Raw genomic sequence first — 17931 nt, forward strand, 5'->3', positions numbered from 1 at the left:
CCCTTACACGACGGTTCTTCGGTGGAATCGGGTCTCGAACCTGAAACCCTCCGGTTCCGAAGCCGAGACCTTACCACCAGGCCACCGCGGCCCTGTGTATGGAATTGGATATTGCTATTTTTTTTTAAAAAAAACTGAATTTAGATAAATGAAAACGATCCTCACCTGAAGATGAAATATTATAAGTATATGAAAAAAATATTTCCTATGCTTATTAAGAATATATTTCTACAATGAGATATATTTACGGTTTTCTTGTGCAATATGTGTATGCAGTATGTGAATACTTTGATTGTAAATAAATCTTTTCTCGTATGTATCGCACATTCTGAATTTATTCAATGTTTTTGTGAGTACCTTGTTTAATCTTTTTTTCATGAATATACATGATACCTCAAAAATGCACAGTTGAATAGCATGCAGATAATTAATTAAATTCGTTTATTTTAATCGTCTCTGATGACTAACTGGTTTTGTAATGAAACTTTCTCATGGCGACAAGTTCCATGCCATTATATCACCATTAAACACATGAACATTCGATTCATTTATTTTCTAAACTTCGGCACATTGTAATTTTATTTTTTTTTGATCGTTTCATAAGCTACTCGGATAGTAAGCTGAAACCTTCTTAGTTTCCAGCAACGACAGAAAATCATGCAACAAAATAGTTGATAAAATAATGAAAATGGTTTGAATTTGCGAGCAACAGTGTAATCTATTTTGAAAATTAGGGGAGAAAAATAATTTAAAAAAAAACTGCCAAAATCCAGAAAATTTTTTCCTGATTATTAAAATCACATCATTAAAAAAAAAAAAAAAATTGCAATAAAACTGTTGAAAGTTTTTTGGGGAAAATGTGACAATTCATTTTATTTCTTAATTAAAATTTCAAATAAATAAATAAAATGAAACCCCTCTAATGTGCACATTCCTATTTTTCAACTTGTATATATATTTTGGTAGCTATAGGTCAAGTGGTCTGGCCTGAAGTGTCAATTCATATACACACACATTCATTTTCTAATTAGAAGATATTAATAAGAAAACCCAAATATATATTCATATTCAAAATGAAATTCAAAAAGTAAGTACAATATTTTAAAAGTTATTACTGTTTAAAATAAGAAAGTAAACTAGTCTGAGAGGAATTATAATAATAATTTTTTTTGCTATAAATTCCAGAAAATGCATCAACAACTTATTTAACACAAATTTCATTTATTTCTTCATTTGTGACAATTCATTTTATTTCTTAATTAAAATTTCAAATAAATAAATAAAATGAAACCCCTCTAATGTGCACATTCCTATTTTTCAACTTGTATATATATTTTGGTAGCTATAGGTCAAGTGGTCTGGCCTGAAGTGTCAATTCATATACACACACATTCATTTTCTAATTAGAAGATATTAATAAGAAAACCCAAATATATATTCATATTCAAAATGAAATTCAAAAAGTAAGTACAATATTTTAAAAGTTATTACTGTTTAAAATAAGAAAGTAAACTAGTCTGAGAGGAATTATAATAATAATTTTTTTTGCTATAAATTCCAGAAAATGCATCAACAACTTATTTAACACAAATTTAAACTCTTATCAATTACATGAGGAGGCTGATATGTTGCCGGATAAAATTTAAAATGATACTAAGTAAACAAGCTATTTTGGGTGCATTTTCTTTCAACCATTCTCTACTCCTTGATTGTAACTACACTTGAGTAATAAAAAATAAGTCGTACCTGTATCTGGAGGAAGAAATCTATGTTGAAAAAGGTCTAATGAGTGTGGAAGATAGTTACCACCCCCCCCATCAAGTTTTCAACATGTATGTATTTTATCAATTTATTGCTTATGAAATAATAGTGCCAAATATGTGTTTGAGACTATTTCAATATATTTTCATATGATAGAAAACGAGTTAATTCACCTAAATAAAAATTAGAAAAAAAAATCTCTTATACTTTTATTTTTTTCTTCAAGTAATACTTCTTCATGTGCACAGCTGACCACTGAAGAAGACAGCATTGACAGGAATTGTTGTGGCCGACTGCTATCTTTAACATAATTCATCCATATTACTGACAAATTCTCCAAACAAGCATCCTCTTCAAGGCAGTTGGCCTTAAGCCACAGATAGTCAAACTCTGGCCTTCCTCCTCATCTTCTATATTTGTCATCCTGTTTTAAGAGCAACAGGTCAACACTTTGAGAAAACCTTCTCAAAATTCTCTGTATTCCTCAAAATGTGCATCCCACAACAGAAGTAAGACAAAAACTTTTAAACTTTACATTTTTAGCAAAAAACTGTCAATTTTTCAGCCTCATGTCTTTCAGTATTTCAAGATTTTCCAGCCCCATTAGTATGGAGCTTATTTTCAACTTTTAGATTCTTTTTTAGTTCTGAGACTTCTATACATTTGTCTTCAAAGTAATATGTGAAATTTCAAGCTATTAATTATAATGCATTTTCAATAAATGAAAATATTTTTATATATATTTAAAGAAAGAACAAACAAACACCAGAAATTGTAGAAAAGGCAATGCTATGCTCACAAACATTTATTTACATTTGAATCACAATGAATAACAAACATCGAGCAAAATATACTTCCATATCACAAAAGCTGACAGTTTTCAAGAACACTTAATATGCAAGTTGAATTATTTTGAAGAGGAAAGTAGATATACTCTTAGTAATTTATAATTAGATTAATTTTAAAAGATATACCAACCACTACAATATATTATTAAATGCCGAGGATAAACATATAAATGCACTTTGCCAGAAGCAAAATTTTAAACATTTCACAAATATGTAGGAACAAGATATTAGCTCAATAACATCACTGCACAACAGTATTACAAACAATGAAACACAGTATATTAAATTAGCTACGATACACAAAATTTTTGGAAAGAAAGCAGTGTAGAGATCGTCATGATATGTGCTTTGATGCAAGCAATGTTCTTGCGAATAAAGCAAAACAAAACATATTCTAGATATCTAACAGGCAAACAAGAAAGAGTACTCTTTCTTTTTTTGTACAAGTACTCTTAATACTTTAACATGTAATAATTGCCAACAATCAAATATTATTTCCATGAATATATGCCATGCTTACAGACTGCATTTTCATCATTTCTTCTCATATGACAATACTTTCCTATTCTGACAATACTTCAATATGACATTTAACAAAAATATGGCCAACATTTAATTTTTTTTTTCTTTCATATGAACACATAACTTTTTTCCAAGACATTTATTTTATATATTTGGAACACAGTTACACTTCAAATACAACACTGAATGCACATTGTAAATGTTTTATATATATATATAAAAAGAAACAAAAAAAAAATATCTTTGGTTTTTACAGAAAACAAAAACACAAAATTGACTTAGAAATATACCTGATAATATGCTATGGCAAAAAACAAAACTGTTTAGAAACAATAAACTCCATTGCAAAAGCAATGCTAAATTACACCACATTGTACAATGGTTTGGGGGAAAAAAAAAATCTTATTTCTGGGGCAGGGAAATGAACAATAAAAACTAATAACTAATTAAAAAAACATTACATATACAAAATGAATATCTAAAATCATAATTTCAAGAAGAAATTAATGGGGAATATCAAACGAGTGATTTAGAACATCTAAATACATGCCTTAAAAATTCTACAAATACCATTTTTAACATGAAAAGCCTTAGAGGCATACAGATCATTCAATACAAAATATTAGTAAAACAGATATTGCAAAGAGTGAAGAACAAATGAAATATTTATTATTTTACAAAATGATAGTGAAGTGACGGAAAAAAAATGAAGTAATAAAAAACAGAAAATAAGTTCAACTTTGTAAAGCCCTTAAGAGAGAATCGACTGACAATTTTCTGCACTTCATCAGAAACTGGAAAAGATAAGGGATATATATAAAAGAATTTTTTTTTTTTGTAAAGGACGGATATGATAAAACGAATTCTTTATTTCTTTTAAGAAATCCCACCATGTTTCTGACAGCATTAAATAAAATATATGCACACTGCTTAAAATATCACATAAACTCTGGCTTTTAGCACGAAATAAAAATATTACACTTAAAGAGAGCCTTTTTTTTTTTTGAAAGACAAAACTCATACATGACTCATACACAAAAGATCTTCCTAACTGTAGAAATATTTTTCAAATATTTAATTAAGAAATTTTACATATTAAGTAGTGTTTAATCAAAAATATCATTTGCTTCACAATCTCCCAAGCTAAGAAATAAACACAAACTAAAATAAATAAAAACAAAGAAATAAAGGCAAAAATAAAATTAATATGCATTACTTGACTTTTTCCTAGCAATAGCATCATCAATAAGCTTCAACTTATTTAGTAATTGTTCTCTTTTTGAAGCCGTTTCTTTCTTGTGAATAGTCGACATTTCATCTGCATTTTGCTGTTTGTTGAGAGTTTCAGGTTTAAAACAATCTTTAGATTTGGGCTGCAAATTTAAAACAATATTCTGTTTTCGAACACTCCCCAATTTAGATGCATTGCCATACGATTCTGAATTATTATTAGGCTTTTGCGCTACTATCACAGCACCTTCTGGTTTATTAGGTTTCACTTTTTGTACAATGCTACAACTATTATTGGAATTTCTCGGACCCTGATGCCTAAAAAATAATTCTGGATCATCCAACATTTTATTTTTTGAGAAATCTGGAGTTGATGCAGGTTTCTCAACTGGGTTAAAGTATGAAGATGCATTTTTAAGCTTGCAATCAGCTGAACCAGTTTTCAAATCCCAGTTGTTTATTTTTTTGCCATTGTTTTTGCAAGGATGTATTTTTTTGAGAAATGTTGGCTTTACATCATCTTCATTTTGCATCAGATTTTGATTTCTCAACAAATTAGATTGATTTTTGTTGGAAATTTTCTGATCAGTAAAAATTTTAGATTTATTTGGATAGAATGACGTATCATCTTCAATTATTTCTTCCTTAATTTTTAAAGATGGACTGTGATGAGGACTCTCTGTTTCAAAATCAGATGAAAGAGGAGTGCAAGATGCAGATGATACTGTCATCTCACTAGTTTCACAATCAGACTCCAACAATGGTGAAGCTCTAGTGGGAGATTTCTCATATAACTGCTCACTGAGCTTGTCAGAGATTCTTTTCATATCATCGTTTTCAACAGCAGGACTTTTTTGACAATCAGAACATGAGGACGATGAAGACGATCTAGAACGTGTGCGTGAAGAAAAGGCCCCTTTTCTGTAGGGAGATCTACTAAATGACCTAGAAGCAGACCTCGAATTCCTCCTTTCATTAAAAGAGCGTTTTGGAGATATTCTTCGTTTCTTTGGTTGTCGAGATTGAGAAATTGATCGAGATCTTGATACAAATCTTTGTTGATCTCTAGGTGATTTCTTCTCATAAGGTCTTCTGTAAATGTCATCAATTTCAGATGAAGATGAGGATGTAGAAGAAGTTGATGATGCATAGGAATGTTTCCTAGAATGAGATGGAGGAGAACCTGAAAGAGACCTCAGTCTCTTTTTATTTAGAGGTGATTTAGACCTCCGCCAAGGATCAACCCATTTATCATTTGACCTTCGCTGATATCTATAATTTGATCTTCTTTCATCATGTGCTTCTTCTCTGTGTAAACTTTTATTGGTCAAAGACTTTTCGAAATATTTCTTACCATCAAAATCTAATTCATTGTCAAGATTTGTTTTTGTAAAATGCTGCCCTTTTAACTTCTCCTCTTTATTATTTTTTACATTGAATTTCTTTGATTCACAACCATCACTTTTCCTCTTCAAGTTGGCCTTTCGAATCAAAATCTTGGCTTGTTCCAAACCTTTCTCCCAATTATCTTCACATGTTTCATACTGTCTGTGAAAATCAGGCTTTGGGGCAACCGAAATAGGAGGTTGCATAAACGGCCTTGGTGGTGGGATATTTGGTGGAAAAATTAATGGTTTAGGAAAATCATGATGTTCTCCATACTGTAAATCATTTCTTCTTTGTGGGTTGGTATCAAACATCTTATAAACTGAATCGGAAACATGAAGATACTGGCACTGAGATCCAAAAGCACAGCTCCCACGTTTAAAGAATCGGCAAGCAATTTCTGACTTCTTCTTTGAAACTGGACTATTGTCTTTTATTTCCCCTTCCTCCAAATCATTTGCTTCTTCTTCTTCTTCATCATCTATCTCGCCAGAATCGGAATCAGAATTGTGTTCGAAATTCGAATTAACATCCACTTCAATAGATTCAATTTTCTTGATATCTTCATCAGGATGAATTGATAATACTTCATCGTCAAAGTCAAGTTCTTCCATCATTGCAAGAATAAACTTTCAACACTTTCTGCACATAAGATGAAAATTTCTGAAAGTGATATAAATTTTTAGTTATAAACTTAGTTTATGGCAAAACATTTACAAAACTCTCAAGTAAGGCCAATGAGAAATTTATAAGAATTTTAAACAAAATAATTCAGATTTTAGACATTGCATTTGCATGAAAAAAATAAAAAGTCTTGAAATTTCAAAAATTTAAGACCTCGAAAAAAAATTTAAGACCTTGATAATGTATAAATTCAAATGCTATTGTTTTAAAAATATATATATAAGTAAGTTGGTATATGCAGAGGCAAATGCAATCAACACTCTGAAGTCGTGTGATATTAATAAATGATAAGTAATGATGGGATTTAAACCTTTTTTTTTTATGTTTCATTTACAAATAAATTAACATGTCGATAAAATTTCATTTACAAATAATATAACAAAAGCTATCAACTTTTTGTAAATCACTATATATTATTTTCTTTCATAAATTTCAATTTGTATAACCAAATTATTATTTTGAAGAACCAAACAGTTTGCTGCTCCAATCAAAAATAATTTTTATATTCTACAAAAGGAAATAATATAATTGATAGGCATTATTAGAGAAATATTATAAATAACTATAGCATTTTTCTTCCCATTTTTGTTTTTAATAATTTTTTTTACATCATGTTATTTGTTGGTCCTTTTAAAACATGATTATAAAGTAAATGGTTTATTACAATTTATGCTTTCCTTTAGTTTACCCCAGAATTTTTACAATCTCTTAAAAAATAAAAAGTCCTGTCAATAACGTAGTAAGGAAAATAATTAGATAATATACCATACAGTTCATATTTATTAACAATTCAATGCAAAGCTGTTTGAATTTGAATATATCTTTGTTTCAGAGACTTATCTTTTAATAAAAGCAACTTGTTTTAAATATATACTTAACAGCTTTTAACTTTACTAAAATACTATTAAAATTTTTAACTCTTAAGAAGATCCAGATTTAAAAAGAGTGAAAAAATGCAAGCTTTATCTTTCAAAAATTTTAAATAACAAATTTATTGAACATAAAGTTATACCAAACAGCAAGATTTTTAGTATGATAAGTGGAACATTACAAAACATGTGTGACCGAAATTTCAAATTAACATTAAAAAAAAAAATGCTGCTAGGTTAAAAATAACCACATTTACAATTTGGAATTATTTTGTATTTATCCTAACTATACATCTTGAAGAACCTAGAACTAGGTTTAGATAACACTAAAATTTTAAAATAATAAGCATGCTAAGTCCCATGGCAAATGTTAGATCTTAATTTGAGAGAAATGACATTTATGCAAATATTTGAACATTGAAAGAAAAATTGACTTACAGATAAATCTGTGTAGTTCACCAATAATAAATAGAAATAATGCTTTGCAGAATTTAAAATGAAACATTAATTCACTATCCGCTACAGCATAATAAGAGGAAACAATAATAAAAGCAACATTAATAACGAATGGAAATTTAATTTCTGATCAATTCTGAAGTACCTTTTTAAAGTTTCCCAATAGCAGATAGAAAAAATACTGCACTAAAATTTTGCTATTAAATTGTTGATTTATTTGAGCTGAAATATTTCTATAAAAATAAGATAAATTCCTTGTACATCATTATAATTTACATGTGTGATAACAATTTTTATCCATTAAAAATGTATTAAAATGAATTATTATTAGTGATTAGTAGCACTGCAATTAAGATTTTAGTGAAAATTAAAATTTCTTTTCAGGTAATAATTTTAAAAAAATATATAAAAACCTTTAAAAATAACAAATAAAATTATAAAATATTTGCAAAGAGTGAAATTATAAAATATTGCATGGAGGTGAATAGCCAGTTTGCATTGCATTATTAATTGAGAAATAGTTCAGAAAGAGTTGTTGAGTTCTCTTCTAGCCAATTTATGCTTTTTAAGTTTGTTTACTATCAATTTGCTGTTCGTGTGCTATTGTTTACTTAAGTGCTGTTCTAGTGCATGACACGACTGCATTCTGTTAACAGTATGTCTCTGTATTGAATAAGTGTTATTATTGAGCTTGTTGAAGAGTTTCACCATATAACCACAACACATATCTGTTGATTTGTGGACTATGAAAATAATATTCACTTTTAATTTTATGAGACATGACATAGGCTTCAAACAACCAAAAAAGCTTCAATTCATTAAATAACAATGAATTGTCGCAAACACAAACATTTAAAAGTAAAATAAATATAATTGAGCAATAATATAGAAAATAAAAATTATACAAAACGTCCCTCAGCCATTAAAAAAACTGCAGAATTACTACATACAAGAAAATGAATCCATCTAAAGAATAATAAAATCTGATTCTGTAAAATTCGAAATTTGCTTTAATTATCTCAAGTTTTTTTTTATTGAATATCTGAACCTTTCAAATGGAGACCAGTTCAGTACTATTAAAGACAAAAATGCAACTCTTCACTTTAATTAATTTTTTATTCATCTTAAGCAGAATCTTTCTTTCTTTTCCAGCTTTCAACAAAGAAATCTGACAATTAAATATTTTATGAAACAATGAAAATAATTTGAATTTCAGGGCAAAAATGTAATATATTGTAGGAAATCGGGATTTTTTTTTTTTTAAATACTTGCCAAAATTCAGCAAATATGTGTATGATTGGTACTAATATTTTTTTTAAAATTTTTAAACAATGTAAAATTTAGCTTAATTTTTCATCGACTGAAAATCAAATTACAACCTCAAAAAACTCTTGAGTGCATATTTTTACACTCCAAGGCATATGTGTGTGTGCACCAAAATTGATACCTATAGGTCAAATGGTCTGTACACATGCACACAAATACTGGAACTCTATTGATAATTGATGATTTATTTAAAAAATCATGAGTTTCATATATATATATAAAGAAATCAGATAATTGTTTATTTGATCTTTCAAATTAATATAAAAATACATAGAACTAAGGTTTAAAAAAATTAATGCAACAATTTGCTTTAATCTTTATTATTTAGATACTTAGCAACTAACTGAACACTGAAAACAGAGCATAAAATTTTAGTAGCAGAAAAATCCTGCATATAACCTATGGGTTAAAGTACATTTCTGGCAAGTTTATGAATACTGAATATTTTTCAAAGCACAGGGGTGTTTGTGGGACCCCAAAAAATCCCCTGAAACTTTTACGGACTTACTACCGACATTTTGGAGTTTCGAGAAGGGGGGGGGGAGAAATGAAAAATTACAATTATGAAGTATTGAATGGCCTAATTATAAAAGTTCAATGAATTACTTTTTTTGCAAAATTAAGACCTATGAACCCAGGTCACGTGATCGCACATCTGGTCGAACGAAGTCTCTCCCTTTTTTTTCTGCCGCGCCTACTTGCCGAAAAGAATTCAGAAAAGAATGTCCGAGAACCGGGGGAATGAGTCATAACTCGCAATAAGGAAAGAACAAAAAAGAAGTTTTTCCCCCCTTTTCACGCATTATCACTGCCTTTGGAGAGAGAAAGGAAAAGTTTTCACCACACACACTGACCTTGCGTTTTCTGCTTTCAAAGCAAACAAAATTACCTAGATCAAAATAAATAATTCATTATTATTCCTACTTCCTTTTGAACGACGATCCCCGGAATTTCCGGGTATCGAAGTTCAAAATCCCCGGAATTCCGGGGCTTCCCCGGAGCACAAACACCCCTGAAAGCATATATGTGTGAAACTAGATTTTCAGTACATACCAGATATTAAAAATAAGTATAAGGCATTGCTATGATTTTTAATTTACTTAACACTTGTTAATTAAAAGTAAACAAGACATATCAAAATTTGTAATGAACATTCATCATTTGTTCTATCAATCTCATCAATGATAATCAATAATCTTAATATTCCCAACTGTGTAATATTATCCATAATTTATTACAATATGCAGTACACTTACACTGATTATAATATAAAATTTTCATTTAAAAATACAATTATATACACAATTAAAACTCTATAAAATAAATTTAAGAAATTTCTAGAAAAAAAAATTGATTTTCAGGAACTAATATACAAAAATGCATATTATATGCACATAAAAATAATTAAGCATAACAAAATTTTTTAAAGAATATTTAAAAGGAAATATTAATGAAATTTACTTTTAACAATATATAAATTATGATTTTTAAAAAATGTCGACGAATTTGTCAAAACTTTCCGATTTTTAATGTGTCTTTATTTTTCATCCTTTTATCTAAATCTTTTATTGGGTTGAACTTTCTCTGTTACACTTTAAAATTTACTTTTAAGGGCAATATTTCCTATAACACATCTAAAACTAAACAAAGAATCAGAGTAAAAATTTTGCTCTGAGTTAGAAAAGGGATTTACAAAAGAGAAATGATTTGATAAAGAATTTACAAAAGAGAAATTTTGATAACCAACACTATTTAGAAGACATTGATTTTTAATTGGAAAATGTTTTTACAATGAACATATATTTTGAACCTTTCTTTTTAAGGGCTAAATACATAAAGACTATTTATTGAGGGACATGGTAATCCTTAATTATTTAGGGAAGTGAAATGGTTTGTTTTCTTTTGTTTTCAATGGTAATAATCCAGAATAGAAGGAATAGCTTTTTGTAACACAGCATAATGACATAAATACTATGGTTCTACAACATAACATACTATGGTTAACAGTAAAATCCTACAATCAAACTAATCAATTGTTATTCATTTCTGTAATTAATAACGAATAAAAAAGTTATGAAAATGAAAGTGACAAAACATGCAAAATAAAAACAACATTCCTTAGAGATTGAAGAAAGAAAAAAAAATAATTTCTATAAAAATTTAATACATTAATTAACCAATATTCAATATCATAATTTTAAAATACTTACTAGAATTTATTATTTGAAGACAAAATAAGCTTCCACACAGCACATTTAATTTGAAGCATAAAACGAAGGTTTCTTTCAGCTTAACTACAATTGAAACAAACAAAAAAATGTTTTAGAAATTTTCAGAAAAAAACAGAAAGGAATGTATTAAATTTTTGACAAAAAAAAAAAAAAAAAAGATATTGTGACACATGCTTAATTCAAATGTTTTAAATTTGATTTTATAAATAACATGAAATTTTCTCTGACCTCTTGTTTTTCATACGAGAATAATATTAAAATCCCCCAGTAATTGATCAACAATTTGAATTCAAATTGTTTAGTTAAAAATAAATATAGAAAATTGTTTTCATTAATTAGGTATGTCTGTTACTTGTTTCCTTAGTAATCACAGTTGAATAATTTTTTAAGGATCTTCATTTCCTTGAATATTTTACTACCATACAATATATTAAATAAAAAAAGAAAGAAAAATTTATTCATTAAAAAAAAAATATTGAAGATACTGCATGTCACAAATTGTTTTTATAACTTATGCTCTATACATTATTTTGAAGCCTTATATTATTGTTACATTCAAACTATCAACAAGCTTGGCATGATGCAACTTCATAAAATAATGAATTGTGCCCAGGGCTGGTCATCTGAGGAGTGCGGTGGATGCTATGCACTGGGGGCCTGCTATTGAGGGGGGTCCCAACATGGTCAATCATTAAAATAATGTTCTGAACAATGAATATTCCCTCTGAAAAATAGGGTTGTGCAGCATTTAGCAAATAGATCACAAGAACAAATTATTCATGCTTTAGGAAATGGCATTCTGAACAAAATTAAAGACGATATAAAAACCGCCAGATACTGCAGTATCCAAATAGATTGTACTCCTGATACTTCCCATAAGGAACAAACTTCAATCTTTATTTGGTAGGTAAATTTTAAAGAGAAAAAATTAACTATAAATGAGTTATTGTGGATTATTATTAATCCAATATTGAAGTAACTGATATGATGGCGAAGGACTAGCAAAAACTATTGAAAAGATTAAGTGAGCTTAACTTAAATATTATGAATTGCAGAGGACAGGCATACAACAATGGTAGCTACATGAAAGGGAAATATAAAAGTGTACAATCTAGAATAATTGCTCTAAATCCTCGTGGAATTTATGTGCTTTGCCTATCACACTCTTTTAATTTATTAATTCGCAATGCCACTTCCAGCATATTTTGAGGATTTTGAAACTTTCATATTACTTAGTTTTGCATCTACAAAAAGATGGGAAATTCTACAAAAGCATTTAAATATTAGTCTTAAATCATTATGCAATACTCTTTGGGAAGCCTAAGTAGATTTGGTTAAAGCAATGTATTTGGTTACATTGAATACACAGAACAAATTTGTAATGCCCTAGAAAAATTTGATGCAAATAACAATAATACAGCAGTATCCGAAGCTAAAAGTCCATTAGATTCATTACTATGCTATTTATTTTATGTTTAATTGTATGGTTTGCAATATTGTCCAAAATTAACACTATCAAATTAACTATTTCACGCATAAATAATTGTTCTTGGCTTTTAATTTAAAAAATAAATTTAAAACTGAAATTGAAAATTTAATAATTTTTTAGATAGCACAAAAGTGATTCACATAATTTAGAATATTTTCCTAAAAAATGAATTCAAAAAAAAGAAAAAGATTATGCACCAAATTAGTGAGAATTTGAAGTTACAAAAAACCTGGTAGAGGAATTTAGATGTTATATTTTAACACTGTAATTGATATTGTTATTGTACAGATAAAATATAAGTTTAACAATATTTAAAAGCATTCACTGATATGAAAACTTTAAAAGAATATAAATTAGAAAAATGTTCCAAAAATTTTGTAAAGTTTTATATCAAAGATGTAGAAGAAAACCCAATCCACGAAATTGGTTTGCTATGGGATTTGATTTTGAATGAAAGGGATGGAAATAACGCACAAGACATATGGCAATGCAGACTAAATAATATTTATAACGAACTATTTCTAAACGTATTAACTGTGTTAAAATTTTTTTATACATAGCCAGTTACCATAACTAAGGCTGAGCGCTCTTTCAAAAAATTAAAATTAATAAAGAATTGTCTTTGATCAAACATGTGTGCGGGATGCTTAAATGCACTTTCTATACTAAGCATTTAAAAAGAAACAATAAAAATTTTTAATTTTTCTGAAGTAATTAATAGCAAAACAAAATCATTGCATTAAATAAACATGCAATCATATTATATGTTGGTGTTAGTAATTTTTTTACATTAAAAAAAAACTTTAAGGTCCTAAATGGTTTCTTCCACCCAGGCCCCTTTATAGAGAAGGCTGGCTCTTATTGCACGCAATATAAATATAAAAAATAAAAACAGTATTATTAATTGAACACTAAAATGAATAAATTTACAGAAAAAATGTTTGAGATATTAAAAATCTTGAAGAATGAATAGAAGAAAAACAAAATTAACCTCAAGGAAGATAAAATTTGTTTTTTGTTTTTTTTTAAAAAAACTGAAATTTATAGACATATGTCATGCCAAAAATTCTAAATGTTACATACAATTTATTTATTGAAATTCTTATTTAAATGAATGATTGTTTCAAATTAATAATTTTAAATGACAATTTCATTTATTAAAATTACTAGTTACTCGTTTATGTTGTTTAAACTGCTTAATATGAAAAATAAAAAATCATTACCATTTTTGGATCCAGGTTTCCTTAATTTAAAAATTTTAGATAAATGAAATTATTGTTGTTATTTTATCAGTTTCAATTAAAACAAATTGTACTGTGTTTAAGCCAGCATATTAGCATTGTGAATGGTTTTAAAAAGTTTCATTAATTATGTGACTAAAACAAAACACTTATCATCCTTATTTTGAATATTTTCTTAAAGATAAATTGATTTAAATATAAAATTTTATCTAAAAGTTTAAAAAAATCAATTTATAATTGTAAAATGCAATTAATAAAATAAGCAGGTGTAATCACAATTATACCTGAAACTTTCCTATTGGTACTTGAATATTTTTACAGCCTCCGGTTTATTCTTTATTTTTGCTTGTTTATTTTTATTTCTAAGCAACCAAGATGGCTGCATTATGTATAAGGAAGCTAAGCCATCTTAGCATAATCTGACAATTATCAAGTAAATTTATTGTCTATAAGAATAAACAAGTACATTTAAGTTTTTCTATTAAGTAATTAGTATATTCGGTCTCATGATACATCTTCATATTGATTTTATCATACATCCTAACCTGAATAAACAAATATATATGAAACCTGATATCAATCATCCAATTAAATCTAAAAGCAGCTTAATATCAGATTTTACATTTAAAAACATTATATTTTAAAACTGATATGTGTACACTGAAGCATCATATATTTAATACAAAACAATTAAGACCGATAAAACTAAAGATCATAGCACAGATATTTTTTCCCCTCACATTCTTGGTCAAATTATACCTAACAATAGGAAACATAAAATATCAATTAAAGAATACAGTTGGATTACCATATTTAGTAATTTATCAACTTCATAGAATTACAATTAAGCAATTTTGCCTTATTCTTTTATTTAGCCTTCATTTTTCAAGCCTGTGTTGTTTTTGTAAAGTAATAAAATAAAGAAATAATGGATTTAGGCAATTATTATGACTTTTGGCAAGAACATTATGAACCATATACTTCCCTAGTACACTTCTATAGTTACTATTTAGTAATAAAATAAGATATTCTATGGATTTTTAAAATAGGAAGTTAAAGTGTTAAATTACCATATTTGAGGTTAATTAAAATTACAAGAATTGTTATAAAATAAGTAAAAAACGAAAACCACAAATCAAAGCTAATTAAGAACTTGATAAATTATAAGCCTGCCTAAATAAATAATTTGATGCAGAGAGAGGAAAGAGAAATTTTTTAAAGTTTTGTTATAACAAAAATGAGCTTTGCAAAACATTACATCCAAATATGTATGGAGTTTTAGAAATACTAGTCATTAATTATTTAAAGATCCTAAAATAACAAAATAAGATCTTTTGAGCTGTATTTTTCCTTCCAAAAATAGAACTGAGGAATAAAAATGGAGAAAATTAACTAGGATGATATAGAGATTGCCAACCTTACTCAATTAAATACTCTCCTCCTCATTAACAATCAGCAATATTTTTGCCAGACCGAGATAGAAAACGATTTAATTTAATATTTAAATCACAAATTCATCATCTTCATTATAGAATCTTAGTTAATATTTTAAAAAGCCTCTATGAAGAAGCCTAGTGAGGCTAAAACCAAGCTTCTTTGATATTAAAATTAGTATTTACATAATACTCGCATACTATTCCTGAGAATGATGGAGATACAGCCATTATGCTAAGGTGGAGTTTAAAAACATAAAAAATTGGCAGTGGAGTAAAAAAAGTAGTTCAGCTTTCAAATTTTTTAAAAATGCACACAGACACAAAAATGAAGTAGATCTGACTGTTTTTGGAGCAAAGCTGGCATCTATTGCTCACAAAACAGGCACAGCTAAGCATTGGGGGGGGGGGGGGGGTGATCATCCTTATTGCTTCAACTAATAGTATATCTTTAGGTCAAAATTTAATATATAGAAGCAACCAAATAGAAACTCTCTATATAAAAATATACATGAAATATGCCTAATTCTATCAATATAATTTTGAAAAATGTAAACGATCATAGCCAATTCCATAGCTTATCTCCACATTATTTCTATGTAGATATGAAATAAAGTGTTAAATTTTAGCTATTAATATTACTTTATCATACATAGTATATCCTAATTTTTTACATATAAAAATGATATATGATTGAAATCAAAGCTGTTAAATGCTTTGCAGATTTAACTACAAAAATTTCATCAGAATGCAATTTAACCAGTAAAACATTTATTAGAGAGTGATTTTTAAGATGCAAATTCTATTGTAATAAATAGAACTAAATAAACTCTATATACTAAATATTCAGTACATTCTATTATACTAACTAGAACATATTGAACAAAAAAATAATTAATTGATGAATTCATTTAACTCCCCAATAACTGCATAACGAAGGAATACATTGAAGGTCATGCCATACCTGGGAGATACAAATTTGTTATTTCAAAATCTGCTGAAATAATTGCAGATGTTGTAATATATAAATGCACAAAACATTTATTTTCACCTTATATCTGTGAAATATATAATTAATTTTTTTTATGGGGCTTGTCATAAAAACAGAAGTCATGCATCTAAAAAGTCTGTTGAGTCCATTCAAATAATAAATTAACTCACATTGAAATTATATAACTGTACACAGGAAAAAGTTAGAACAAAATAGATTCAATAAATTACTTCTAGCAAAAACAAACAAACTATTTTTGATTTTCAATTATTTAACAATCAATATTACATATATCTGAAAAAGTCTAAACAAAACTTTACAAGAAATTGTTATTTCAACATTTAAAAAACTCTATTTTCCAAATATAAGTAAATATTTAAAAGACGTATATTAAACAAAGGAAAAGTAATTTTTTGAATCTGAAAAGAACAAGAATTCTATTGGTAAAAGATATTTACATTTCATGTAATTTTCAAAGAAGTAGTACTTGAATATAATTTATCTTCGAATCAATATTTTCACAGCAATACAAAAATGTCTAATCAAGAAAAATATACTCTGTCCACAAGACAAACTTTAACTAAATTATTCAGTTTTAACAGCAAATATCTTTTCAGCAAAATGAAATAAACGAATAGAGAAGAAAATAAACATCAAAGCGAAACTAATATCGATCAAAACAAAAAAATTTTCATTTCAAAAAATATAACATTATCGGCGAAAATTCTAGTTTTATTGAAATGCAGAGAATGCCGGTTAAATGCTAATTAAATAAAAATAAACTACGATAATGCTAATTTTGCCGGCTTCATGTAAAAAATGGGAAGAAAGCTTTTACTAGACATTTTATATCTATACATGATATATTAATATCAGATGTTTGATTCATTACATTATTTAATTGAATAATTAAATCTGAAGTGATTAATAATACGTAGAGTACTTTCAAAATGAATCTAAAGATATACTTACATAAAACGAGCAGCCTCTATACCGGATTCCTTGCCCATGTTTATATTATTACATAACGTATAAACGAAACAGTTTAAATATGTTATTAAACCAAATAATCAGATTAGAGTAGTATTATATTTTCAAATTTCTGCGAGAAGACAAAACTTAACATTGTAAACGGAAATCTCGAAAACAGTATTTTCACTTAGTTGCTTTGTTTTAAAATCGAAGTTCCAAAAGAGACAGGAGGCGACACTCTTCAGTCATTGGTTGTCAAGACAGCTCTTCACCATATGATGCTGTTGCGCATAATACCTGTCTTCAAACCCGTAATCTCTTAGAAAATAGATGTTACATTTTCTATTTCCAGAATATTTTATAATAATTTTCAAAACTGAATGATCCTATTGCTGTGCGAATTGTTTACTAACCTCACAGAGAATATTTTGTTAAATATTTAAGTGGCATCCTGTATAATAACATAAGCATTCATGATGTGTGTACATACGC

The 17931-nt window shown here is 27.5% G+C and overlaps 1 protein-coding gene across 1 annotated transcript; it reads right to left on the minus strand.

The window, feature by feature from the left end:
• Positions 1-2565: 2565 nt before the first annotated feature.
• LOC129975448 (uncharacterized) lies at positions 2566-17707 on the minus strand. The gene is made up of 3 exons (XM_056088534.1): positions 17440-17707; positions 11293-11376; positions 2566-6410 (listed from the first exon to the last, which is right to left on the minus strand). Exon 3 carries the CDS (start codon positions 6362-6364, stop codon positions 4334-4336), a length of 2031 nt encoding a protein of 676 aa, XP_055944509.1. The 5' UTR covers positions 6365-6410; positions 11293-11376; positions 17440-17707; the 3' UTR covers positions 2566-4333.
• Between the last annotated feature and the right edge of the window lie 224 nt (positions 17708-17931).

The sequence above is a fragment of the Argiope bruennichi genome, chromosome 1 (assembly GCF_947563725.1).
Source record: "Argiope bruennichi chromosome 1, qqArgBrue1.1, whole genome shotgun sequence".
Classification (NCBI taxonomy): domain Eukaryota; kingdom Metazoa; phylum Arthropoda; class Arachnida; order Araneae; family Araneidae; genus Argiope; species Argiope bruennichi.

Excerpts from the sequence above, each read along its gene's own strand:
- LOC129975448 (XM_056088534.1), bottom strand. The coding sequence starts at position 6,364 with ATGATGGAAGAACTTGACTTTGACGATGAAGTATTATCAATTCATCCT.